The sequence below is a fragment of the Scyliorhinus torazame genome, chromosome 11 (genome assembly GCF_047496885.1).
Source record: "Scyliorhinus torazame isolate Kashiwa2021f chromosome 11, sScyTor2.1, whole genome shotgun sequence".
NCBI lineage: Eukaryota > Metazoa > Chordata > Chondrichthyes > Carcharhiniformes > Scyliorhinidae > Scyliorhinus > Scyliorhinus torazame.
This window is the reverse complement of record NC_092717.1, coordinates 103,120,122-103,146,605: the sequence shown is the minus strand read 5'-3', so window position 1 is coordinate 103,146,605 and position 26,484 is coordinate 103,120,122. Positions and strand designations below refer to the sequence as shown.

General features: G+C 46.1%; 1 protein-coding gene across 6 annotated transcripts in view; it reads left to right on the top strand.

The window, feature by feature from the left end:
* LOC140385425 (ATP-binding cassette sub-family C member 9-like) overlaps positions 1–26,484 on the top strand; it is a 333,755-nt gene that overhangs the window by 161,798 nt on the left and 145,473 nt on the right. For all 6 annotated transcript variants that reach the window (XM_072467561.1, XM_072467564.1, XM_072467563.1 and 3 more), the window contains one exon: positions 5,825–5,988. In XM_072467561.1, coding sequence (XP_072323662.1) covers positions 5,825–5,988 — 164 coding nt within the window. The remainder of the gene's footprint in view (positions 1–5,824; positions 5,989–26,484) is intronic.

Below are 26,484 nucleotides of genomic sequence, written 5' to 3'. Positions count from 1 at the left end.
TCCCCCCTTTTTAACCCCCCTCTTCGCCCCACCACTTTGTTCAAACGTTCTTTTTAATAACCTGCTCATTCCAGTTTTTCTTCCACAATAAAAGTCCACGCTTCATCCGCCGTCTCAAAGTAGTGGTGCCTCCCTCGATATGTGACCCACAGTCTTGCCGGTTGCAGCATTCTAAATTTTATCTTTTTATGAAGCACCGCCTTGGCCCGATTAAAGCTCTCCCTCCTTCTCGCCACCTCCGCACTCCAGTCTTGATAAACGCGGATCACCGCGTTCTCCCATTTACTGCTCCGAGTTTTCTTTGCCCATCTAAGGACCATTTCTCTATCCTTAAAGAATCTCATCACTATGGCTCTGGGAATTTCTCCTGCTCTCGGTCCTCGCGCCATCACTCGGTATGCTCCCTCCACCTCCAACGGACCCGCCGGGGCCTCCGCTCCCATTAACGAGTGCAGCATCGTGCTCACATATGCCCCGACGTCCGCTCCCTCCGCACCTTCAGGAAGACCGAGAATCCTCAGGTTGTTCCTCCTTGCGTTGTTCTCCAGTGCCTCCAACCTTTCCACACATCGTTTCTGATGTGCCTCATGCGTCTCCGTCTTCACCACCAGGCCCTGTATGTCGTCCTCATTCTCGGCTGCCTTTGCCTTCACGACCCGAAGCTCCCGCTCCTGGGTCTTTTGTTCCTCCTTTAGCCCTTCGATCGCCTGTAGTATCGGGGCCAACAGCTCTTTCTTCATTTCCTTTTTGAGCTCTTCCACACAGCATTTCAAGAACTCTTGTTGTTCAGGGCCCCATGTTAAACTGCCACCTTCCGACGCCATCTTGGTTTTTGCTTGCCTTCCTTGCCGCTGTTCTAAAGGATCCACTGCAATCCGGCCACTTTCTCCTCCTTTTTTCATCCGTATCCAGGGGGGATTCCCTTCTGGTTTACCGCACAGTGTTTTTAGCCGTCAAAATTGCCGTTGGGGCTCCTATCAAGAGCCCAAAAGTCCGTTTCACCGGGAGCTGCCGAAACGTGCGACTCAGCTGGTCATCGCCGCACCCGGAAGTCGTGGAGGAATTACTTAAATTCTTTACTAGATATGGACTACCCACAGAAATACAATCGGATCAAGGATCGAATTATACCTCAAGGTTATTCAAAGAAGTTATGGATAGCTTAGGAATAAAACAATGTAAATCAACTGCGTACCATCTAGAATCGTAGGAAGCGTTAGAAAGGTGGCAGCAGACATTAAAGACAATGTTGAGGGCTTATTGTCAAGATTATTCAGAGGATTGGGATAAAGGAATTCCATTCATCCTGTTTGCAATTAGGGATGCATCTAATGAGTCCACCAAATTTAGTCCTTTTGAACTAATTTTTGGTCATGAGGTAAGAGGACCACTGAAATTGATTAAGTAAAAATTGGTGAATGAGAAATCAGAAATTACATTTTTGGATTAAGTGTCAAATTTTAGGGAACGATTAAATAGAGCAGGTGAATTGGCATGACAATATTTGAAAGTTGCACAAAATGTGATGAAACGGGTAGCGGACAAGAAATCCAAAGTTCGTAGTTTTGCCAGTGGAGATAAAGTTTTAGTGTTATTTCCAGTGGTAGGTGAACCTTTAAAAGCTAGGTTTTGTGGACCTTATCAGATTGAAAGGAAATTAAGTGAGGTGAATTATCTGGTAAAAACACCAGATAGAAGGAAGACTCACCGAGTGTGTCATGTGAATATGCTTAAAAGGTACTTTGAAAGGGAAGGAGAGAAAAAGGAGGTTTTAATGATTCTAACTCAAAGTGACAACCAAATCCAGATGACTGTGAATTTGTCATACCTCAAATTAAATTGGAAAATGAGGATGTTCTTAAAAATTGGGATAACTTGTTGAGTTACCTTCCAGAGGAAAAACGAACTGACCTGAAAGAGTTATTGATATCACGTGGCCAAATTTGTAAAGATAAATTGGTAAGTACTAAAATGGCTATACATGATGTAGATGTGGGAAATGCTGTTCCGATCACACAACATCCATACAGACTTAACCCTTTACAATTGGCACAGGTTAACAAAGAGATTGAGACTATGCTTAAAAATGGCATAATTGAAGTGGGTTGCAGCCAATGGAGCTCACCCGTAGTGATGGTACCTAAACCAGACGGTACCCGGTTGTGTGTGGACTATAGAAAGGTTAATGCAGTTACAAGAAGGGACTCTTATCCTATCCCACATTTGGAGGATTGCATTGAGAAAGTGGGACAATCAGCTTTTATTTCTAAACTGATTTACTTAAGGTTACCTTTATCCGAATGGCCGAAGGAGATTTCAGCTTTTGTGACTCCCGATGGCATATACCAATTCAACGTTATGCCATTTGGCATGAAAAACGCCCCAGCCACATTTCAACGGTTAACTAACAAAGTTGTTTCAGGATTACCCAATTGTGCGGTATACATCGACGATCTGGTAATTTTCTGCCAGACATGGGACAGAACATTTAAAACATCTGATGGAGTTATTCGCAAGAGGCGGGTTTGGTGATAAACCTAGCCAAAAGTGAATTTGGAAAGGCCCAAGTCACTTTCCTTGGCCATACAATCGGACAGGGTCGAATGGTCCCACGGGATGTGAAAACAAAAGTTATTGGGAAGTTTCCGATACCCTCGACACGACGGGAAATAATGCGATTTCTTGGTATGAGTGGATTTTACCGGAAATTTGTACCCAATTTTAGCAGTGTGGTCGCTTTACTGACTGACTTGCTCAAGAAGCGTAACAAATTCCAGTGGACAGCAGAGTGTCAACAGGCATTTGACGGCCTGAAGGCTGTGTTAACCACTGTTCCTGTGTTAGCCATCCCAAATTATACGAAACCATTCAAAGTGGCGGTTGATGCGAGTGATGTGGGTGTAGGTGTGGTGTTTCTACAAGACGACAACGAGGGGCTAGAGCGGCCTATTGGTTATTTTTCAAAGAAATTGAATTCTCACCAGAAGATGTATTCCACGATTGAGAAGGAGACTTTGAGTTTGGTGCTGGCTTTGCAACATTTTCACATTTATGTGACCAGCAATCCATCTGACACCGTTGTATATACTGATCATAATCCGTTGACATTTTTGGAGCGATTCCGGATTAGCAATGCACGGCTGTTTCGTTGGAGTTTGTTGTTGCAGCCATGTCATTTTAAAATAGTACATGTGGCAGGACGAGTAAACGTGATAGCCGATGCTTTGTCACGAATGTGATGAACGGAAGCAGTTTCAGTTGGAGGAAGAAGAACGAAAAAAAAATGGACTATATTATTACACCTGTTTGCGTGTGATGTTTTTTTTAAAACAAAAAAGTATATTTACTGTGCGCATTTCTTAAAGAATGGTGAAAAGGTGAAAAATGAAATCATCTTGAAAGTGATGGTTTATTTTGTTTCTTGGGGGGAGGTGTCATGTGAGAGTACCTTTAAGAAATGGGTGTTTATAAATGGGGGTGTATAAATATCTGGTGAGAGTACCTTTAAGAAATGGGTGTTTACCACTGCAGTGATGTCAGAGAGTGGGTGGAGCTGGGCTGTCTGTCAGCTTTTTACTTTCATTTTTGAGCAGGCTGCAGGGTGTGTTTTAGTTTTGTTTTCAGAGCTGGATCGCTGCAGTCACAGCCAGAAGGGGTATGAGTTTCTCTCTCTAATCTAATGACTGTAAATCGATCCTGGTGATTTAAAACGAAGAACAGTAGTGACTTTAACCTAATGTGCTTTTGTCTTCAGGATGTTGTTTTGGAAGTTATTAAGCATTACTTAGTGTTGTATTCTTTGGGGATTGTATTTGAATTAATGGTTGCTAAGGTGTTCACTGTATGTTTTAAAAAGATTAACTTGAGCTCATAGAATAAACATTGTTTTGCTTTAAAAAATACTTTTCCATTTCTGCTGTACCACACCTGTAGAGTGGGCTGTGTGCTCCCAAAACCACAATCTATTAAAAGTTGTGGGTCAGGTGAACTCCATGCTATACTTTGGGGTTCCCTAAACCCTGGCCCATAACAAGCTGGCCAGTTAGCCACCGGCAAGGCAGATCCAGTTGGGATCTTATGGACAGTGTGGATTACAAAATTGTAAAGTATGATAATCTTACTATGTGTAACTTCTAATTTTGACTGTATGCTTTAATATTTGGAAATTACAGAAAACCCCATTTGGGGAAAATTATGATGTGGAGATGCCGTGTTGGACTGGGGTGGGCACAGTAAGAAGTCTTACAACACCAGGTTGAAGTCCAACAGGTTTGTTGGGAATCACTAGCTTTCAGAGCGCAGCTCCTTCATCAGGTGAGTGAACCTTCAATCTCCTGATAAAGGAGCAGTGCTCCAAAAGCTAGTGATTCCAAACAAACCTGTTGGACTTTAACCTGGTGTTGTAAGACTTCTTACTGGGGAAATTAGTGATGGAGCTGCAGGAGACATGGAACTTGTATTTAGATAGAGAGCATGTATTTAATTATAAGCAAGTGAGACAAGAATGGAGACCCAAAGAGATTTAGGGATTCATGTACACTGAAATGTAGTAGTCAAGTACATAAGGAATGTTAGCTATTATAGCTAGAGGGCTAGATTATCAAGGAGAGGAAGTTGAAAAAAACAAAATATAATATCTATTTTTATATCTGTGTAAACAGATATTATATAAACTTGGCTTGTATTTCCCCTGGAGAATACATGATTTTGTGGCTGATTTAATTGAAGCTTTTTGAATTTTGAAAGGAATTAGTAACATTTATTGCCCACCCCCAAGTGGGCTTGAATGGCTTGCTAGGCCATTTCAGAGGGCATTTAAGAGTCAGCGACATTACTGTGGGTCTGGAGTCACATGTTGGCCAGACCAGGTCAGGACAGGAAATTTCTGTCCCTAAAGGAATTGTTTTACAACAATTGACAATGATTTCATGGTCATTATAGACTTTTAATTCCAAATTTTAATTCAATTCAAATTTCATCGTCTGCCACGGTGGGATTCGAACCCCGGTGCCCAGAGGATTACCATGTGTTCCTGGATTATTGGTGAAGTAACAATACCACTGCACAACTGCCTCCCCATAAACCAATCTGCTAGTGGGAAAGTCTAAGACAAATAGTAATGACGTTAACATGAGAGCCAGTCCACTCAGAAGAGAAGTTCGGAAACATCATGTAAAGGATGATGTAAGTGTGGAACTTTGTCGTACAAAGATTAATAAATACCCTTTCGATTAATAATTTTTAAATGGTAGATTTTCTTTTCTAACCAAAAATATGGTTCAATTCCCGTACTGGCCTCCCAAAGGCGCCGAAATGTGGCGACTAGGGGCTTTTCACAGTAACTTCATTGAAGCCTACTTGTGACAATAAGCGATTGTTGTTATTATTATTATTATTATTATTATGGGGCTAAGGAAGGTAGGTGAAGGGTGGAATAGGCTCAAAGTGCTGAATGGCCTACTCCTGTTCCTATGTTCCTAATTAATACTAATAAATTGGTTTCTGCAAAAACTTCCAGATGGTGAGAATTTGGTTGCTTGATAAGAAGTACAAGGCTGTTGAGCATTATGCAATTGTTTTATGATATTGCAATGGTCCATGAAACTGAGAAAAATATTTTTTTTTTAATCTTCAGAAAATAGAATGAAACCGGTGTTACAAAATTTTCTAATATTGAACTTGAATGATTTTGGTTTAGTATCAGTAAGTCCACATGCAAATCACTTTGCTTATTTAAAGGAGCTTTGAAGGAATAATCTATTTGAATTACTATAAAAACATGAAGTGCACCTTATTTTCATTATACTCAATTTGAATTTCACAGCTTGTCCAGACAGAAGGAACAGATGGCCCTGATCACTCTAGCAACTACAACGGTTCTTTAGACCACCCACACAAACAACATCTGGACTCTATAATTAATTTTCCCAATGGAGCAAAACCAGATGAAAGTAACATAGATGATGTGGAACTCCGTCCCAAATGCAGGTAACGTTTCAGATAAATTTTGCTGATTTTAAATATGGAGAATTTTATTTTGGTTTTAGCAGCATATTATCCATATAGAAGGTATTTTGAACACCGCAAGCTGTGCAAGTGAATAAAAACACTAGGATCTACACCAGATCTCTTGTTTGGAAAGGTATTCACTTGACGGTAATGAGCTTTGTTGGGCCAATTGGCATTTTCTCATTTCTGACTTTGAGATCTCAATCTCACCTGAGAATCGAAAATGAAATGTCAATTGGAAATGAACTAATAAAGTTGCTGATTAATAGTTTTGGCTGGTTGGCTGATCAAATTGCATCACAAATGAAAAACATTCAACTCTTAAGGCACGAGCAACAGGAAATAAATTTAGAACAATGGAAACTTGTGTATTGTTTGTAGATTTGTGATATGGCCAATAATAGCAGACAGTGGAGACATTCATGTAGTGATCTAATTTGACACATTACGAGCACAAATATCATTTTGCCTTTTGGTACGAAACCAGATAGGGAATTCTTTATTAATTCATATAGGCTAACAAATAAAGGAGCTGATTCTAATTTATATAAGCAGCATTATCAAACAATATGTTCATCCATGCTGGATAACTTTAGATATTAATTCTTGTCCAATGAATTAGATCCCAAGAGTTTTGGAGTATGTACCAGCATTTATTAAATTGTTTGTTCTCTGGAAATGTCCTGATGGTCCTACTTTTTCATAATGCTACATTCTGAACACACAGCCTTTTCTGCTTTCATTAAATGTGAATCTCAACAACCTCAAGATGTTACTAAAATGGTGTTAAATTCTTAATCTGCCGAAATAAACAATGTGTTTAATAAACTAAAATCTAACATCAAAAAGGCCAAATATGTATGTTAAAAATTCCACCAAAAAGTGTTGTATTCAAAATACAATTTGGGGGGGCAGCAAGGTAGCATTGTGGATAGCACAATTGCTTCACAGCTCCAGGGTCCCAGGTTCGATTCAGGGTTAGGTCACTGTCTGTGTGGAGTCTGCACATCCTCCCCGTGTGTGCGTGGGATTTCTCCGGGTGCTCTGGTTTCCTCCCACAGTCCAAAGATGTGCAGGTTAGGTGGATTGGCCATGATAAATTGCCCTTAGTGTTCAAAATTGCCCTTAGTGTTCAAAATTGCCCTTAGTGTTGGGTGGGGTTACTGGGTTATGGGGATCGGGTGGAGGTGTTGACCTTGGGTAGGGTGCTCTTTCCAAGAGCAGGTGCAGTCTCGATGGGCCGAATGGCCTCCTTCTGCACTGTAAATTCTATGTTAAAATAATTATTTAAAATTATGATAATGTTTGGCTGAGTTGCCGACACCAGGCCTGCTTCGACAAGCAATTCACCCATTTTATGAACTTGAATATCAGCTCGCATGCAACAGAATGGATTTAAGTACCTGGAGATAGGTTGTAGGGACATTCTGTGGCGGACAACTCGTGTGCTTCCTGTGTCCCACATACTTTTGGTTTCTGAAGAATTATAATACAATTTCAACCAAACTCTATTTTAGACTGCAGCCAGGGATATCAGAAAAATGGCTAGATCTAATTTTGGTCCTGATTATGATTGCAGCTCACTTTCTTTTTAAATGTATTTTATTACAAACCTGTATCAAAACAGGTTACAGCGAATAAACACCCCGGGAAACATACATCCCAACAATCAACTATACAGTCTGTACAGATTTTCCCCCTTTTTTACCCCCCTTCCCTCGCGAGCCACAGACCCTCAAACACGGTCACAAACATCCCCCACCTTTCCTCAAACCCCCCTGAAGAGCCCCTTAACTCATACTTTAACTTCTCTAATCGCAGGTAATCGTATAGGTCACCCAACCAAGCTGCTACCCCCAGTGGTGATGCCGACCGCCACCCCAGCAAAATCTGCCGCCGTGCAATCAGAGAGGCAAAGGCCACCGCATCAGCCGTCCTCCTTTCCATCAGCTCCGGCTTCTCTGAAACCCCAAATATCGCCACCAAAGGGTCCGGGTCTACCTCCTCCTCCACTATCCTGGCTGAGACCGCGAACAATCCCTCCCAGAATCTTCCCAATTTTTCACAACCCCAAAACATGTGCGTGTGATTCGCTGTCCCCTGCCCACACCTCTCACACTCACCTGCTACCCCCTGAAAGAACCCACTGATTCTCAGCTGAGTCATATGCACCCTGTGCACCACCTGAAACTGTATCAGGCTCATCCTTGCATAAGAAGAGGTACCACTTATCCTACGCAGTGCTCACTCCATACTCCCCAATTGATCTCCCCTCACAACTCAGCTTCTCATTTCTCCATGATCTTCACCACCCGCTCGCCTCTCTGCATCCCCAGCCATCTGTGTATATCCCAATTCTTCCCTCCCCATTCACATCTGGAAGCAGCAGTCACTCCAGCAGTGTGTATCCTGGCAACCTAGGGAACACCCTCCAGACATTTCGTGCAAAGTCTCTAACCTGCAGATACCTGAACTCACTCTCCCTCGGCAGCTCTACCCTCTCCCTTAGCTCCTCCGTGCTGGCGAACCCTTCCTCCAAATACAGATCCCTCATCTTGATCAGCCCCACTTCCCTCTACCCCCTGATTCAAACCCATGATTCTTGCACAGTGGCGTTAGCACCAACATCCTTTCCACCCTAAAATGCCTCCTCGACTGATTCCATATCTTCACTGTGGACTGCTCCACCGGGCTCCTTGAATACCTACTCAGAGCCATTGGCAATGTTGCCATCACCATGGCCCTCAAACTCGATCCTTTACAAGATTCCTCCTCCATCCTAACCCACTCTACCCCATCTCCTTCCCACCATCGCCGCACCTTGTCCGCATTCTTCACCCAATAATAATGAAGCAAGCTCGGCAACGCCGAAAAAAGGCTTTTGGTATAAAGATCGGGAGAGCTGAAAGATAAACAAGAACCTCGGCAGAATATTCATTTTCACCACTTGGACCCTCCCTTCCAGTGTTAAATGCAATGTATCCTACCTCTTAAGATCCTCCCTATCCTCCTCCACCAGCTTCATTAAGTTGCACTTATGGAGCCCCGTCCATTCCCTTGCTACCTGAATCCCCAAATACCTAAACCTATCCCTCGCTCCCGTAAATGACATCCCCCCCCCTAAATTAGCCCGCTGTGCCAGCTCATTCACCGGGAATACCTCGCTTTTCCCTGCATTCAGCTTGTACCCTGAGAACCCTCCAAACCTCTCTAGCTGGCCCATAATCCTTCCCGTACTCCCCAACGGATCCGAAACATACTGCAAGAGGTCATCGGCATAGAGCGATACACCCGATGCTCCCTCTGTCCCCTCATAATCCCTTGCCACTCTGCCGACCCCCTGAGAGCCATCGCCAATGGCTCTACGGCCAGCGCAAACCACAGCGGTGACAGCGGGGCACCCCTGCCTTGTACCCCTGTGTAAGTCAAAGCTTCATGAGCTCTTATCATTCGTCCTCACCCTCGCCCTTGGTGCCACATACAGCAACCGTATCCATGCCATAAATTTTGGCACAAACCTTCCCAAAACGTCGAACAAGTTGCGCCACTCCACCCCGGTCAAATGCCTTCTCCGCATCCATGGACACCACCACCTCCGGTACCAGAGTCCCCGACGGATTCATCACCACATTCAACAGCCGTCTTATATTACTCACGAGCTGCCTGCCCTTCACGAAGGCTGTTTGATCTTCTGCAACCACCCCCCGGGACACATTCCTCCATCCTCCCAACCAACAACCTAGCCAATACTTTCACATTCGTGTTCAATAGTGATATGGGTCTATACAACCCACATTCCACTGGATCCTTCCCTTTTTTGGGGGTTAGTGTGATTACTGCCTGCGTCATCGTCTCCGGCAACTCCCCCAATTTCGCAAATTCCTTATAAAATTCCGCAGGGTACCCATCCGATTGCAGCTCACTTTTGTAGAAATTTTGTACAGATATACTCCACCCTACTTCTGATATAGTCCTTGAGAACTAAGCATTTTGCACATCATAACCAGTTACATGCTCTGTACCATAGATCCAGTGCATAATGTTCATGATCCTTTACAAATACATTTTTCTAAGCAAGAAAAAAGTATTCACTTGATCAAATTAAGTATTGGTTTTAGTTTTCTTATTTATGAATGTTGTTCTAAGTCAAGTCAGTGCAAATAGGTAGATTGGAAATTCAGCACATATCTTCATTAAGCTTATTCATTGGCAAAATTGCAATGTTACAAGCTGAAGAGGGGAATAATTCAAATTTAAATTAAACTGCGTGATTGGTTCTCGTGTGTCCTATGTAGCACTTTGAACTGAATTAGACTCAACTGGGCACATGAGGACATGGAGTTGACCCTATATAGAGCCTCTCTCCAAACCTCGCTTGTGAGTGTAGAGCCCGTTTCACACACTCATTTCGCACTCACCCTGTTCTTTGGGAGGATCGGATGAGAGAATGTGGCCATATAGATTTGTGATAGATCCCTGCCCAACCAAGCCGAGGATAGATTCCTCTCCAGCAAGGTGGAAGGTGAAGCTGAGGAAAGGATGGGAAAGGATGCACTGGAAATTCTATGAAAGCTCTACGGGTACAAATCGCGAACATGAAAGTGGTGGAAAAGACTAGTTGGGTAGCTGAAATTTGTCCACAAAGTCACTAAAACTGGCAAACTTCCCCTCCATGAACAGATTACAAAAGTGCTAGACTCCCTTCAATTTGCACAAGTTAAAAGGTTGAGTCCAGCCCTGGAGGTAAATAAAGGTGGCTCTTACAGATAGGGGCCAGTGAAGACACAGACATGAGTTTAAAATGTTGTCTGAACTATCTCCAGATTTTAAGAGAAGAGACCACCATCAGGTTCAAGGAAAATTTAGCTGGAGAAAAAGACAAAGCCACAGTAACTATCCTAGGAGAGTGGATGTGGTGCAAGAGCAAGCCGCCATTTGGTCCCATGTTGAACTGGATTCGCTGAGCCACAATAAGATTTTTTGGATATTGGCTGCCCAGTAATAAAGCAATAAATTGGGGAGGGCCAAGCCCCCTGCCTGTCCTTCCCTCTGGAGTAGAACGCTGTGGATTCTGGGATTCTTGCCCACTCAGATAAAGGCAAATATCAATTTATTAACCTTGGTAAAAAGGATTTGGGCAAGAAAATGGAGTGGCATTGAACGAAAAAGAAAAATTTAGGGACTATGTCATTTTTATTATTTGAATCCTGTCAGCCAAAGATAGAGAAAGTTTGTTCCATCTCTATAGATCCATTCTAATTGTTGATCAGGCTGAAATAATTTATTTATGGAAAGAAGTTCAATTGTGGGCTACCCTGACCCCCCAAGTAACAAAAGCTTGTAATGGGATCATCGTCGAGGGGAGTTGACCGGAACATATTCATGCTTACCTAGATTTAATTTATAGCCAGAGAAGGAGCCAAAAGTATTAAGTGTCTTCATTAAGCCATTGATGGAGGGAATTGGGTCTGCAATATATAAACGTAGGTCATCTGCATAAAGAGATAACAGGTGCTCAACCCCATCCCAATTAATACCCCTCCATTGCTTGGAAGATCTCAAGGCAGTAGAGAGAGGCTCTATGTCCGGGGTGAATAAAAATGGAGAGAGTGGGCAGCCCTGCCTAGTTCCCTATTCAAGGGAAAGTAGTCATAGACATAGAATTTACAGTGCAGAAGGAGGCCATTTGTCCCGTTGAGTCTGCACCGGCTCTTGGAAAGAGCACCCTATCCAAGCCCACCTCCACCCTATCCCCATAACCCAGTAACCCTACCCAACACTAAGGGCAGTTTTGGACACCAAGAGCAATTTAGCATGGCCAATCCACCTAACCTGCACATCTTTGGACTGTGGAAGGAAACCGGAGCACCCGGAGGAAACCCACGCAGACATGGGGCGAACGTGCAGACTCCGCACAGACAGTGACCCAAGCCAGGAATCAAACCTGGGACCCTGTGAAGCAATTGTGCGAACCACTATGCTACCGTCCTGCCCATCTGAATATAAAGTGTTCATGTGAACACTGTCAGTAAGGGTATTATATAGCAAACGGAACCATGAGACTGATTTTTGGCCAAATCCAAATTTCCGCAAGAATCTCAAACAAATAGTCCCAGTCAACCTTATCACATGACTTCTCTGCATCTAGAGATACTCGTACACCTTTTCTGGTCTAGAGATACTCACATGCCTTCTCTGCGTCTAGAGATACTCATATGCCTGCTCTGCATCTAGAGATACTCGCATACCTTCTCTGCGCCTAGAGATACTCGCATACCTTCTCTGCATCTAGAGATACTCGCATACCTTCTCTGCATCTAGAGATACTCACATACCTTTTCTTTTTAAAAAAAAAAAAAAAATATTTATTAAAGTTCTTTAACACAATTTTTCTCCCTTACAAACAATAAACCCCCCCCCCCCCCCCGTAACAAAAAAAACGAGAAATCGCGCAGAGCAAGATATATACATGGCAAAATGATATATTTACACAGCTTTGTACACTGGCCCTCACCCGTACGTGCCAGTTTCCCCAACCCTTCATGTTATCTCTTGCTCATCCACCCTCCCAGGAAGTCCCCCCTTTCCTCTCCCCGCTCCCCTCCCCAAGGTTGCTGCTGCTGCTGACCGACCTTCCTCTAACGCTCCGCGAGATAGTCTAGGAACGGTTGCCACCTCCTGTAGAACCCCTGCGCAGACCCTCTCAGGGCAAACTTAATCCTCTCCAACTTTATGAACCCAGCCATATCATTTATCCAGGCCTCCAGGCTGGGGGGCTTCGCCTCCTTCCACATTAGCAAGATCCTTCGCCGGGCTACTAGGGACGCAAAGGCCAGAATGCCGGCCTCTTTCGCCTCCTGCACTCCCGGTTCGTCCACTACTCCAAATATTGCTAGCCCCCAGCTTGGCTTGACCCGGACTTTCACCACCTGAGATATTGCTCCCGCCACTCCTCTCCAGAACCCCTCCAGTGCCGGGCATGACCAAAACATATGGACATGGTTCGCCGGGCTCCCTGAGCATCTTCCACATCTGTCCTCTACCCCAAAGAACCTACTCAACCTCGCCCCTGTCAAGTGTGCTCTGTGGACCACCTTAAATTGTATCAGGCTGAGCCTGGCACACGAGGAGGAGGAATTAACCCTACCTAGGGCATCAGCCCACAGACCTTCCTCGATCTCCTCCCCCAGCTCCTCCTCCCATTTACCCTTCAACTCTTCTACAGCGCGTCCCCCTCTTCTTTCAACTCCTGGTGTATTTCCAACACCTTGCCCTCCCCGACCCATACACCCGAGATCACCCTATCTTGAACTTCTTGTGCCGGGAGCAACGGGAATTCCCTCACCTGTCGCCTCACAAAAGCCCTCACCTGCATATATCTAAAGGCATTTTCCGGGGGTAACTCGAACTTCTCCTCCAGTGCCCCTAGGCTCGCAAACGACCCGTCGATGAACAGGTCCCCCATTCTTCCAATCCCTGCCTGATGCCAGCTCTGGAACCCCCCGTCTATCTTCCCCGGGACAAACCGGTGGTTACCCCTGATCGGGGACCACACCGATGCTCCCATTGCACCCTGGTGCCGTCTCCACTGGCCCCAGATCCTTAGCGTTGCCGCCACCACCGGGCTCGTGGTATACTTTGTCGGCGAGAGCGGCAGCGGTGCCGTCACCAACGCCCCCAGGCTCGTTCCTTTACAGGACGCCATCTCCATCCTCTTCCATGCCGCCCCCTCTCCCTCCATAACCCACTTGCGGATCATCGCCACATTTGCTGCCCAGTAGTAGCTCCCCAGGTTTGGCAGCACCAACCCTCCTCGGTCCCTACTGCATTCCAGGAACCCTCTCCTTACTCTCGGGGTCTTATTCGCCCACACAAACCCCATAATACTCCTGCCTACTCTCTTAAAAAAGGCCTTAGTGATCACGATGGGAAGGCACTGAAACACAAACAGAAACCTCGGAAGGACCACCATTTTGACCGACTGCACTCTACCCGCCAGCGAGAGCGGTAACATGTCCCATCTTTTGAAATCCTCCTCCATTTGCTCCACCAACCTGGTCAGATTCAGTTTATGTAGGGTCCCCCAACTCCTGGCTATCTCACATACCTTCTCTGCATCTAGAGATACTCACATACCTTCTCTGCGTCTAGAGATACTCACAGACCTTCTCTGCATCTAGAGATACTCACATACCTTCTCTGCATCTAGAGATACTCACATACCTTCTCTGCGTCTAGAGGTACTCACATACCTTCTCTGCATCTGGAAATACTCATATGCCTGCTCTGCATCTAGAGATACTATCATCTCTGGCTCCGGTGCAGGAGAGGGAGAAAGTATAATAATCAAAAGGCAACATATATTAGCTGATAACAGATGTCCCTTTTCAAAACCTGTTTGGTCTTCTGAAATTATGTTGGAAGGCAAGCTTCCAACCAGAGCGCTAGAACTATAGCGAGCATCTTAACACCTGCGTTTAAAAGAGAGATGGGCTGTTATTAACTGCACTTGGTCGGGTAAGGGTTGGAGGCAATGAACCGTGAAACAGGGAGTCATTGAACATCTATATTAGCAAGGGTGTAAGTTATTCCAAAATTTCTTATAAAACTCAATCGGAAAGCCATCCGGGCCAGAGGCCTTACCAGCCTGCATAAGACCAATGCATTTTAAAATCTTGTCAGAGCGCAATGGAGAGTCCAACTTGTAACTCTGAACTGTTTCCATAGATGGGATGGGCAGGTTGTCCAGGAAACAAACCATGATCGACTTGTTTGCGGGAGACTCAGATTTATTCAGGTCACTGTATTAGGACGTAAAAGCTGCATTGACCTGGCGAGGGTTGAATATCTGGGGGATTCCACGGGAGCCTGATTGACGTTTAAGTTGGAGTGCTAAAAGACGACTAACCTTCTCCCCAGATTCATAGAAAGTAGCTGTGAAGCGCTGTAGCAGGCAATGTTAAACAAGGGGCACTGAGAAGACAAAGCAAGAAGATCAATCCAAGATGGCCACCGAGCCAAGTCAGGTGACTCGACAAAGGGAGACCAGCAAACGCCGTCAGCAAACTCAAACTAAAATCCACTCCCCCCACCCCACACCAACTCAAATATGCCATCGCAGTTGAGCAAAACCACACCCAAAAGCAAATGGAACGGTGGCAAACAACTTAACCTAAACCCTACAACTAACCAAACACGGCTCAACACAGTATTTGACCTGGATGTCAAAATATCAATCAAGGAGGCCATGGTCCCCATTCGGTCAATTCTCGAGATCACTAACCAGACCATCGAAGCATAAGGAGCCACAATCAAGGGCATGAAGACTGCATTGTCTGACCATAGCGATAGGATCACCTCCTTGGAGTCCGACCTTATCGCAATCATCAAGGATAACAAGACATTAACATTTAAGCTGAATGACCTGGAGAAAAGATCCAAAAGGCAAAATGTTCGGGTTGTGGGGTTATCAGTGGGGATCGAAGTCTGCACCCCTCCTCAGCTTCTACTATGGCTTGTGCCTCTTTTTCGACCGAGGAATGGCGAATCTCGGAAGCATAGAGGGTACGGGAGAAGAAAGTCACGGGCCTGCTGCTTGGTTGAGGGGGGCCGCCAGAGCTACGTCGGACGCATCGCTCTCGACCTGGAAGGGGAGGGACTCGTCGATGGCGCGCATCGTGGCCGTTGCAATGTCTGCTTTGGTGCGGCTGAAGGCCTGGTGGGCCTCTGTCGACAGGGGGAAGGTTGTGGACTGGATTAGGGGTCGGGCTTTGTCTGCGTAGTTGGGGACCCACTGTGCGGCAGGACATACAGGCGGAAATTGTCGAATTTCCTGCCTTGGACAGTGATGTTCGCTATGCAGAACCCCTTTATCTCCACTGAGTCTGACCCGGAGGCCAGGGAGATCCTTTGATTTACAGGGTGGGTTACAAGTAAACTGCGCCTTACCGTGTCAGGGTGAACAAAGCTTTCCGTGCTCCCAGAGTCAATCAGGCAAGACGTCTCGTGGCCGTTGATGAAGACCGTCGTTGTAGCTGTTGCGAGTGTCCGGGGCCGACTTTGGTCCAGTGTCACCGAGGCCAGATGAAGCAGTTGTGAGTTCTGATCGTGCAGCGTGTAGTCGGCCGTGCTGGGGGCCTGGGGCCCCATCCAAGATGGTGTCACCCATGGGTCGCACATGGTGTCCGGGGATGAAGAAGATAGCGGAGGTGATGGACAAAATGGTGGCGCCCACCCGTCCAGCGTGGTGTCCGGGGGCAAGATGGCCGCGCCCATGGGTCACACGTGGCGCCAGGATAGGGGGTTGGCAGTGAGCGCTGGGCGGTCGGGGCCTGAAGGGGGGGTTGCTGCGGCGGTCCGGAGTTGCTGGAGACCGCGGCCATGGCGCGGGCCAGGCAGACCCCCACAAAGTGGCCCTTCTTGCCGCACCCTTTGCAGGTGGCGGTGCGGGCCGGGCAGCGTGGGCAGGATGATTCGCCTGTTCACAGAAGAAACAGCGGGGCCCGGCGGCGTTACCGGGCGGTCTCACCGCGCAGGCCATCGGGGTCAGGGGGAAGGTCTGTGGGGCTGCCGCTGCGGGGTGCCACGCAGCCCAGGGGGCCGCCGCGCGGTCGGGTGCATAGGACTGCGCGTTTTTGTAGGTAACGTCCATGGCCCGTGCCTCTCTAAGTCCCAGGGTGTCCCTTTCAAGCAGTCTTCGGCGGATATCTGAGGAGCTCATACCTGCTACAAAAGCATCCCTGATTAAAAGTTCCGTGTGCTCGCTCCCCGAAACTTGCGGGCAGCCACAGTTTCGGCCCAGCACCAGTAGTGCCCGGTAGAAATCTTCCAACGATTCCCCGGGGCTTTGCCGTCTCGTAGCAACCAGGTGACGTGCGCAGACCTGATTTACAGGGCGGATATAATGTCCTTGCAACAGTTCGATCATGGCATCATAGTTCTCCGCCTCCTCGATAAAGGGTGTAGATCCCAGGGCTGACCCTTGAGCGCAGGAGATGCATTTTCTGTCCTTCTGAGGGGGTGCCTCCGGCCGTCTCCAGGTAGCCTTTAAAGCACGCCAGCCAGTGTTTAAATATTGCAGCCGAGTTATCCGCGTGGGGGCTGAGTTGAAGCTGTTTGATTCGGAGATCCATCTTTCCAGCTTAAATCTAGTAGATTAAATTGATGCGCAATAATTACGCTCAAGACGAAGTGATCTCATAACTGAAGGCTTTAATCTACTAGAACTTGTTCCCCAGCAGCTTCGGTACAGAAAGTGAAGGCTGCTGGGACGGCACCATCTCTTATACTCCGCCTTCAGGACGGAGCTACGTAATACAGCCAATGGTAGACTCCTGGGTCCAACCAGTGGTCATCAGCATCTTAGGTACCGCAATACCTGGTACTACCACAAAATTGTAACTTGTTTCTCAGAACAGATTTACCCATAGTTTTTGATCCCTGTGTACTGTATTTGGGTAGAACTATGTTGCCTTTGATTTTTTTGAAAGATCCTTGCTGGTGCTGCCATCTCCTGATGCATGAATCTCCTGCAACTGGCTATAATCCATTGTCAGGACTCACTGAAGTCAAGAAGCTGGAAGTCCCATCAAAAAATTGTTGCCAGATTAACAAATCATTCTTTCTGCCCTTTGTCCGAGTCTAACAATTTACTGTAAAGTAATTTTCCAGTTTTACCTTCTTGCACCATTTACAGATATTTCTCATAGACCACTTTTTGGATGCCTTCCTTTAAGGCTGAAAATTCCAAGTTTCTCCAGTCTTTCTTTATATAACCTCTGTCTAATTTCAACCCTACTGTGTTCTATCCTCCATTGTTTGAATGCCACCCTGTTTCTTACCACCAGAATTAAACATAGGACACTTGCAAAGTGCTCTGTTTAGATCACACCACTATCTCCGGTGACTTGTGTCCTACTCTTTTGGTTCTATGGATCGGAATTATGCTGACTATGTGTTTATTACTACTTTGCATTGTTTATATGTGTTGAACTTACTTCTCTGTCCCTTTCAACTTCACATTTTCAGCACTATCATATATTGAACTGGATTCTCCACCACCGGTGGTGAAGTTCCCAATGCAGCAGAGAATCCAGCGTCGGACAAAAACTGGATCAAATTCCGATGCTCCGGTCCCCCACTGGCAGCGGCATTGAGGTTTGCGTCCTGCGCCAACGGGAGGATGCAAATGGGTGAAATTGATCTATTTGCTCCTATTAATGGGCTGGGCATTGGGTTCTCCAAGCCCGGGTGAATCTCTGGTCCTTTGGGCTGGGATTCATGTGGATGGGAATTGGTGCAGGTATTTCCAAGTGCGACCTTAACTGAAACTACTTCAGCCTTTTCTTTTGCACTGATCTACTGTGCTCCCCCAACATTGAGAATGGGGGACATTTGTGGCGACTCATCCTTTATTGAGAAGTTTAATTGTTCACCTCCATTTGTGACTGGATGTGGCAGGAGTTCAAAGCTTACATCTGATTTGGTGATTGTGGAATCATGTAGCTGTGTCTATTGCTTGCTGCTTATGCTGTTTGACACACATGTAGCCCTGTGTTGTAGCTTCACCAGGTTGACATCTAATTTTTAGGTATATCTGGTGCTGCTCCTGCCATGCCCTCCTGCACTTTTCATTGTATGGCCTTCCACTGAAACATGCCTAATTTGCCTAATTCATTCACGAGTGCTACATACAAGACTCCTGCCCTCCAGAAAAGAGATCAAGAAAATTCTCTTGCACTCATTTCAGTAATTCCTCCTATTTTCTCTCCACCTGTTACTATCCCTGTCTATATTAGCATAATTGAAATCCTCCGTATCACCCCTCTGCAGTTCTTCTGTGTTTATGTAATATGCCTACAAATCTATCTCTTCCACTATTTGGTTGCCTTTTGTATGCACCCAGTGGTGTAATAGCTCTGGAGGGGGAGTGGGGAGGGTGGGGGGGGGGGGCGGGGGGGGCGGGGGGGGGGGGCAATTCCTCATGTGAAAAACGCCGCGCCTATAGCGTGAACTATCTGATTCACCAGCCCTGTGGTCATCTGAGCACTTCAGTCAAGGGGGCATTATGTTTAAACGGCTCCACAGCACACAGTTTGAGGCACCTTCCTGTTTGTTCCTGTTTATTCCGTTATTGCCCCTTTCTTTTATTTTTGCCCTTATATTTTTGATCCATGGATGTTTAGTGGACCTGTGACTTTAAGACTAGGCAACCTGTACCTCTAATTCAACAGAAGGATCCAGAACGCTGTACTGTTTTAGACTGGCTGACATTAGTGGTAACTCGGTTTGATTGATATGGCTGGTGGGCAATACATGGGTCTAAAAGGTTGTACTCTGCCCTGTAACAGCTGGTGATTGGACCTTATCACACTGAAATGGTTCAGAGACCTAAGGAGCTTTTAGTGTTGTTTTGGTAACAGAGAGATAAGAGTTCCAGCTAAGTCCTCTCCAGAAAGCTGTCACTAACTCTGTCCCCCCAAAAATCAGCTAACTTTCTTCATAAGGCCACTGTGACGACTGACTCTCTCTCCAGCAAGACTGGGTGTCATTCTCTCGAGCAAAGGCTTGAAGTCAGACTACGAGCTGAAAGCAAGATTTGATGTGAAATAAAGTGCCTATATGGAAAGATACAGGCCTGGATGTGAACCTCGAGCTGAAGGCCAGTTTGATCAGAAATAAAACGTCTCTCCAGAAAGCCTGCAGCCGGTGTGCACTAAATTTTCTAACCTGCTGGGATTCTGAATGAATAACTCTGCAAGGAAGTCTGTTACCAGACACTTTAAACAGCGAGCATACTACGTGGAAAGTGTGCTAAAGAACCATAATTTGAAGCAAAGACTCTTCATTTTTAACCATCCTTATTATTTTTACCCCTACCCTCGTCTGTGTTTGGCTGTCTTGCGTGTGTGAGCAGAGGGTGGGACAGTTAAAAGGGGGCTGTAGGTTAGCTTTTCGTTATCCAGTTGTGTTTACTGCATATTTCATTATCATTCTTGTTATAAATAAACAGTAATTGTACTTCTACTTACAAACCTGGTGACTGTGATTATTGGGCAGCCAAGGGCCAAAGACTTTTAGAATTGTTATAAAAATTATTAGTTAATTCACTTGTTTTCTGACTCTGGAGAACGTGGATCTGGAATTGACCGGACATTTGCCCAGGATGGCGTAACATAATTTGAGGGCTCATCTCGGATCTTTGGAATAGTAGATGGCAGATTTGGGTTGTAGTGTAAATTAAGAGAGACGGCTTCCGGTGGCGGCAATGGAGTGAGTGGTCGCACATTTGGCAGCTCCCGCTTGAGGCAGTTTTTTCTGTCCTTTTCACCGTTTGCCAGGTAGATATTTTGATGGAGGAAAGTTAAACTCCCCTGGTGGTGTTGGTGTATGGAACCATGGACCAGAAGTGGGTTGAGAAGGAATGAGCTGTTGGAGCAAGAATTTTTTTGTGCGCCACAGGGGAAGATGGCGGAGGGTAAAGAATCGGCCTTACCAGCCCAATGGTGTGCGGAGCAGCTGGTGAACTCTTAAATGAGAAGTTCAACTAGCAGAGGAGGAAGCCCAGGAGGATCTGGCCAAGGTGGTGAAACTGCTGAAAGCGGGGATTGACCGGGTGGAACAGAGGCTAGAGACCCAGGGCCAAGCAATCGCGAAAGTGGAGGAGGCGGTGGGGGAGCACGAGGAGCTGCTTACCACATTGACGGCCAAGATTGGAATAATGTGGGAGATCCAGAAGGGGCTAAAAGAGAAAATGGAGGATCCGGAGAACAGCTCCCGGAGACAAAATTTAAGAATTGTAGAGATGCCAGAGGGCATTGAGGGAGCGGACGCTGGCTCATATGAAGCCAAGATACTGGAGAAGCTGAAGGGAGAGGGTACCTTCAACTGGCCCCTTGAGGTCGACCGGGTGCATAGGGCGCTGATGAGGAAGCCGCAGGCAAACGTGCCACCAAGGGCAAGATTCCTCAACAAGGAGAAGATTTTGCGGTGAGCCAGGCAGACGAAGAGGTACACCTGGGAAGGCAACGAGCTCCTGGTGTACCGGGACTTCGGAGCGGAACTGGCAAAGAGGAGAGTCAGGTTAAATTGAGTGATGGCTTCCCTCTTTAAGAAGTGGGTGAAGTTTGAGATGCTGTACCCGGCCCGCCTCTGGGTGACTTACAACACTCGAGAGCATTATTTTGGGACATCAGAGGAGCCAGTGGAGTTTCTAAGAGACAATGGACTGGCAGGAGAGGGAGGACAATGAACTGTGAAAGAAATGTGAGAAGATGTTGGTTCTCTCTGCCTTTTGTTTTGTTGCTTTTGGTTTGTTAAGGGAGAACCTCTCTTTGAGATGTTTTGTTTGGTTCTGTGGCGGGATGTTTGGGGAACGTGGAGGTGTTGGCATTCTTTAAAGTGGACAAATCTCCAGGTCTGGAAGAATTGTGTCCCAGGCTGCTGTGGGAAGTGAGGAAAAAAAATTATCTCTGGGCAGAGGTGCCATAGGACTGGAGAACAGCGAATGTGGCTCCACTATTTAAGAAGGGTTGTAGAGCAATGCCAGGGAACTACAGACCAGTGAATTTCACATCAGTGGCAGGGAAAGTATTGGAGAAAATTCCAAAGGAGAGAATCTATATCCACTTGAAGAGACGAGGTTTGCTCAGGAATAGTTATCATGGCTTTGTCAGATGGAGGTCATGCCTACCAAATTTGATTGAATTTTTTGAGGTGACGACCAGGTGGGTAGATGAGGGTAGAGCAGTTGATTTCAACAAAGTCTTTGACAAGGTCCCACATGAGAGATGTATAAAGAAGGCAAATGCACATGGGATACAGGGTAATTTGATACGGTGAATTCAAAATTGGCTTTGTTGTAGGAGACAGAGGGTGATGACCGAAAACTGCTTTTGTGATGGGAACCAGTACCCAGTGGCGTACCACAGTGATCTGTGCTGGGTCCCTTCTTAATCATCATTTATATAAACAACATAGCTGACTATGTGGGGAATAGGATCAGTAAGATTGTGGATGACACAAAGATTGATCGAGTGGTTAACAGTGGGATTGAGTGTCTTGGGTTACAGGAAGATACAGACGGGATGGTAAAATGGGCAGATAAGTGGCAGATGGAATTTAATCCTCAAAAGTGTGAGGTGGTACTTTGGAAGGTGTAATTTGACAAGGAAGTAATCAATGAACGGAATGACACCAGGAAATTATGAGGAACAAAGGGACCGTGGCGTGTTTGTCCATAGATCTCTGAAGGCGGAAGAGGAGGTTAATAGAGTGGTGAAAAGTCATATGGGGCACTTGCCTTTATCTATCGAGGCAGAGATTACAAAAAGAGGAAGGTTGTGTTGGAGTTGTGTAGAACTTTGGTGAGGCCACAGCTGGAGTATTGTGTGCAGTTCTGATTGTCACATTGTAGGAAGGCTGGTTTGGATCTGCACTGCACTGCCTGGAAGTGTGACGGAGGCAGGTTCAATCAAGGCATTCAAGCGCGCATTAAATTATTACTTCTAATGGCCTCCTTCTGTGCTGTAACAATACTATGATGTGATTGCACTGGAGGGGGTGCAGAGGGGATTCACCAGGATATTGCCTGGGATAGAACATTTAAGTTATGAAGAGAGATTGGCTAGGCTTGAGTTGTTTTTGTTGGCGCAGAGAAGACTGAGGGGTGACTTGATCGAGATCTACAAGATTGACGGGCATGGCCTGGGTAGATAGAGAGCAGCTGTTCCCCTTAGTTGAAGGGTCAGTCGCAAGGAGACACGAGTTCAAAGTCATATCCTTTTAAAAAGTACCTGGATGAGCACTTGGCAAGTTTACCAAGTGCTGGTAAATGGGATTAGGTAGGTAAGACAGGTGTTTTTCATGTGCCGAAGCAGACTCGATGGGCTGAAAGGCCTCTTCTGCATTGTGTGATTCAGTGATGATTCATTCAGATGCATACAAATCAGATTTGCGTCCTTCCTGGGTGTCATCGGAGAGGGTTGGTAACATTGCGTTCCAAAATACCGCCTGTGATTTAGCGGCCATTGCAGCAGTTGCGTGTGTTGTGTTGGGTGCTCTGCTACACAGACGAACCAACACGGTTGCGGATGGTACAACTCAGTTTTATTACTAACAATAACAACATCTGTAAGCTGGTTACTGTGGTTCGTTCATTACCCTCTAACCTGTGGACCTAGCCCTAACACTATCTTGGAGAAGCACTCAGCACATGGTGAATGTCTGAGTGGCTTGCTGTGAGCTCTGTGCCCTGAGCTGTCTCCTGCTGGAATGAGCGGGAAGTGTCGTGTTCCCCGTTTTATAGTGTGTATGCTCTTGCCTGTGATTGGCTGTGTTGTTGTGTGGGTATTGATTGGTCCGTTGATCTGTCCATCAGTGTGTATGTATGTTTGCACCATGATGTTTATCTGAATATCATGACATCCGCCCTTTTTTACAAGAATATGTGCCTGTGTGGTAATAAATATAGATGTGTACTGAGTGCATCTGAATGTGTGTGTGCAATATCTACAACATGTACATGAGGCTAAACTATATACATAGGAAGGTGTCAGGTGCAACATAGCAACGAGGTTGTACCATAAACAAAACAAGTGTAAACATCAAGCATCAAAACGAACTCCTGTAACGACAAAAAGAGAAACATATTAACATTGAATTGGCATAATACTGTTGCTCTTATTAGCCTTAGTTTTATTAGCTCTAATTCTGTCACCTTTGCTCACGAGTCGCCAGGTATCTTTCTGATACCGCCACGTGGTTCAAGCTCGAGTAATGATTAATAAGACAGCACACCGCTTAGTAAATGTTAAATCAACGATCATTTATTATATACCGCAATAAATACTTACACAATAATACTACCTCGAGACTATTACCTACCACTAAAGGCCAATACTTAACTTTGGTGATGGCCCACCAGGTCAGGGCAACGAATGGCTTATCGAATTGGGTCTGGCCTGCGGGATGCAAAAAGGCTGGTACGGGTCGATAGTCTGGAACACCTATCAGGTAGCGATCGCTGGAGTAACACTTACTTGTTCTTTCGTCGAAGGGTCTCGAAGGTTGCGAGTAGGAGAAGAAGGGAGAGAAGGGTCGATCTGAACTTGGCCCCTTACTCTTATAGTTCCCAGGGGCTTCCCGCCTCTCGGGGCGGACCTTGACCCTGGTCCCAAGTGATTGGACTTGGTCCCAATCACTGGGTTCGATATGCTCTAATAATGGGGCGATTCCTTGATCGGGGGGTGGTCGTTCACCTTTCTTTGTCTCGGCCACTGCTGGCGCCGAGACGTCTGGATCGGCTTTCAATTGCTAATTTGTTGCAATTGTTCCCGGGGATAGCCGATTAAACTGCAGTTGGCTGGGTTGATGTGCTGCTAATGGTTGCAGGTATCGATCTGGGCCGACTTCCCCAGAGCCGAATACGCTGTTCTGTCTGCAGCTGTCCGTTTGTGCCCTGTTGGCTGATTTTCCCATCAGCCTTTTCGGTTAGCCATTTTACATCGGGTTTTGGCCAAATTAATCGGGAATCAGCCATTTTAGGTGGCTACATATCCCTCCTTGTGATCCTAACGCGAAGCGTGAAGGATCACACAAATTTTGTCCTTTCCGTTCCCTGACCAGGGGGGACATCTCCTACATGGCCACTACTCTGATCCTAGCTATGCACCAAAGCTTTTTACCTAAACAATTCTAAGGGCGCTATGTCACGCAGGGGCATGCATTTACGAAATAAGACTTGGAACCTCTAATTTTACCTAACTACACTATACTCACTAAACATTGCATTATCCTATCTTCCTAAAACATACAACAACAGTCACAACATTTAATATACTCTTTCCTGGCTTGGTAGTCAAGCTCAGGATCATACATTTTTTTGTTTATGACACGTTTTGGACATCTTTTGTTTACAGAAAAACGCAAGTGCATGTTCTTTATTATCGTGTTATAGGTCGCGGGGGTCGGGGGTCTGGTCATAACCGAATCTAGGGGATCGGATCCGATATACCGGGGTTCGAGCGCGGTACGCTCTCCTTCTCCATTTGCGGAGGCGCATAGTCTGCACTACACAGCAGAGTATCGCCAGCGCTAACAGTGCTTCAATTACGTAGGACAGGGAGTACCAGGTTATGAACCTGGCACACCAGGAAGATGCAGTGTCGCTGGTGACTGGGCTTTGGGTACTGCGGGGCAGTGAAACATTAACGGCAGGGAGGTTTGGAGTAATGGGGTCCGCGTTCCCGCGCAACCAAATGTTCGTGAAAAAGATGTTGAGCACGATGAAAGAAGTCCTCATGGCTGTCCTCGTTCCTTTTCCTTCTTGTGTTCTTTTGTTTTCTCCAGTCCTGGAGCCTCTGGAGTTCTGTGAAAACAAACATAGTATCTGTAACTACCTTGGTTTAATATCCGGTGTGTTAGTGTGTCTGTCCTTTTTGGGGCCAATTATACCCTTATAATTGGTCACTGTGTGACTCCCTCATTTTTGTTTTCAAAACAAATGTTAGGACACGGCACACTTCCCAATGAGGGACCAGTGCTGATTTACCATCCAAATGTTCCAGGATGTAAATAGCATATGGCAGCAACCTAAAGGTCGCCAAAAAAAAAAAAACTTTTTGAAATGAAAATGTCAAATGAGGTGCGTATGGGCCGCGACGGGGAAATTTGGATGGAGTCCCCGGGTAGGACGGCTACCAATGCCATATATCCCCTACCCGAGCGTTTTTTTGACCAACGGGGGGGTCCTCAGGCAGGGCGGGTCTCACGCCGTTTCTCCACTGCCTGAGCAACCGACAAGAACGGGCAAAAATGTAGTCATCGTGGTGGGGCTGCTACAGTGATTCTACCCTTGAATCAGAAGAGCAGTTACGATCGGTCGTCTGGTGAGCAGGTATCTGCTAAAGTGTCTGCAGACAAGCTAGTTCCATTGAACAAGCGTCTGGTCTGTTGACCAGGTATCTGCAGATAAGTTGGTACCGCTGAACAAGCGGCTGGAAATTTTTTTAACTGTAGGACGAACAACATAAAATATCCTGCAGGTTCCATCAGGAAGGACAACACTTCTTCCAAGTGTTTCCTTTTAACATTATGAGGACACCTCAGTTCTCTGTTGCGAACAGGGTCGCAAAGGGGTTGGCGGCTTGGGAGTCCGACTCAAGGTCGTCCCCTTCTCCCGGGTGCCAAACTCTGGAGCGAATTAAGGCTGAAAGGGCTGCGTGGTGTGAGTTGGGGTTGCTTTCGTCGTTGCGGACGAGTCTGTAGGAATTGTCGCGGCCAGTGAGTTGTGTCGAGTTGTGTGGGGACAAAGTCGGGGTCGTCCGTGTGGTTCGGTGGGGGTTTTTGTTTAGAAAAGTGATCATGAAGGGATCACTGGAGTCGAAATCGGAGTCGCTGGGTGTGGGTCCGGTTGTCTGGGGATAGTAGGGAGGTGAGCTGTGGCTATCGTCCGATAGGGGTTTAATGTCTCAACTA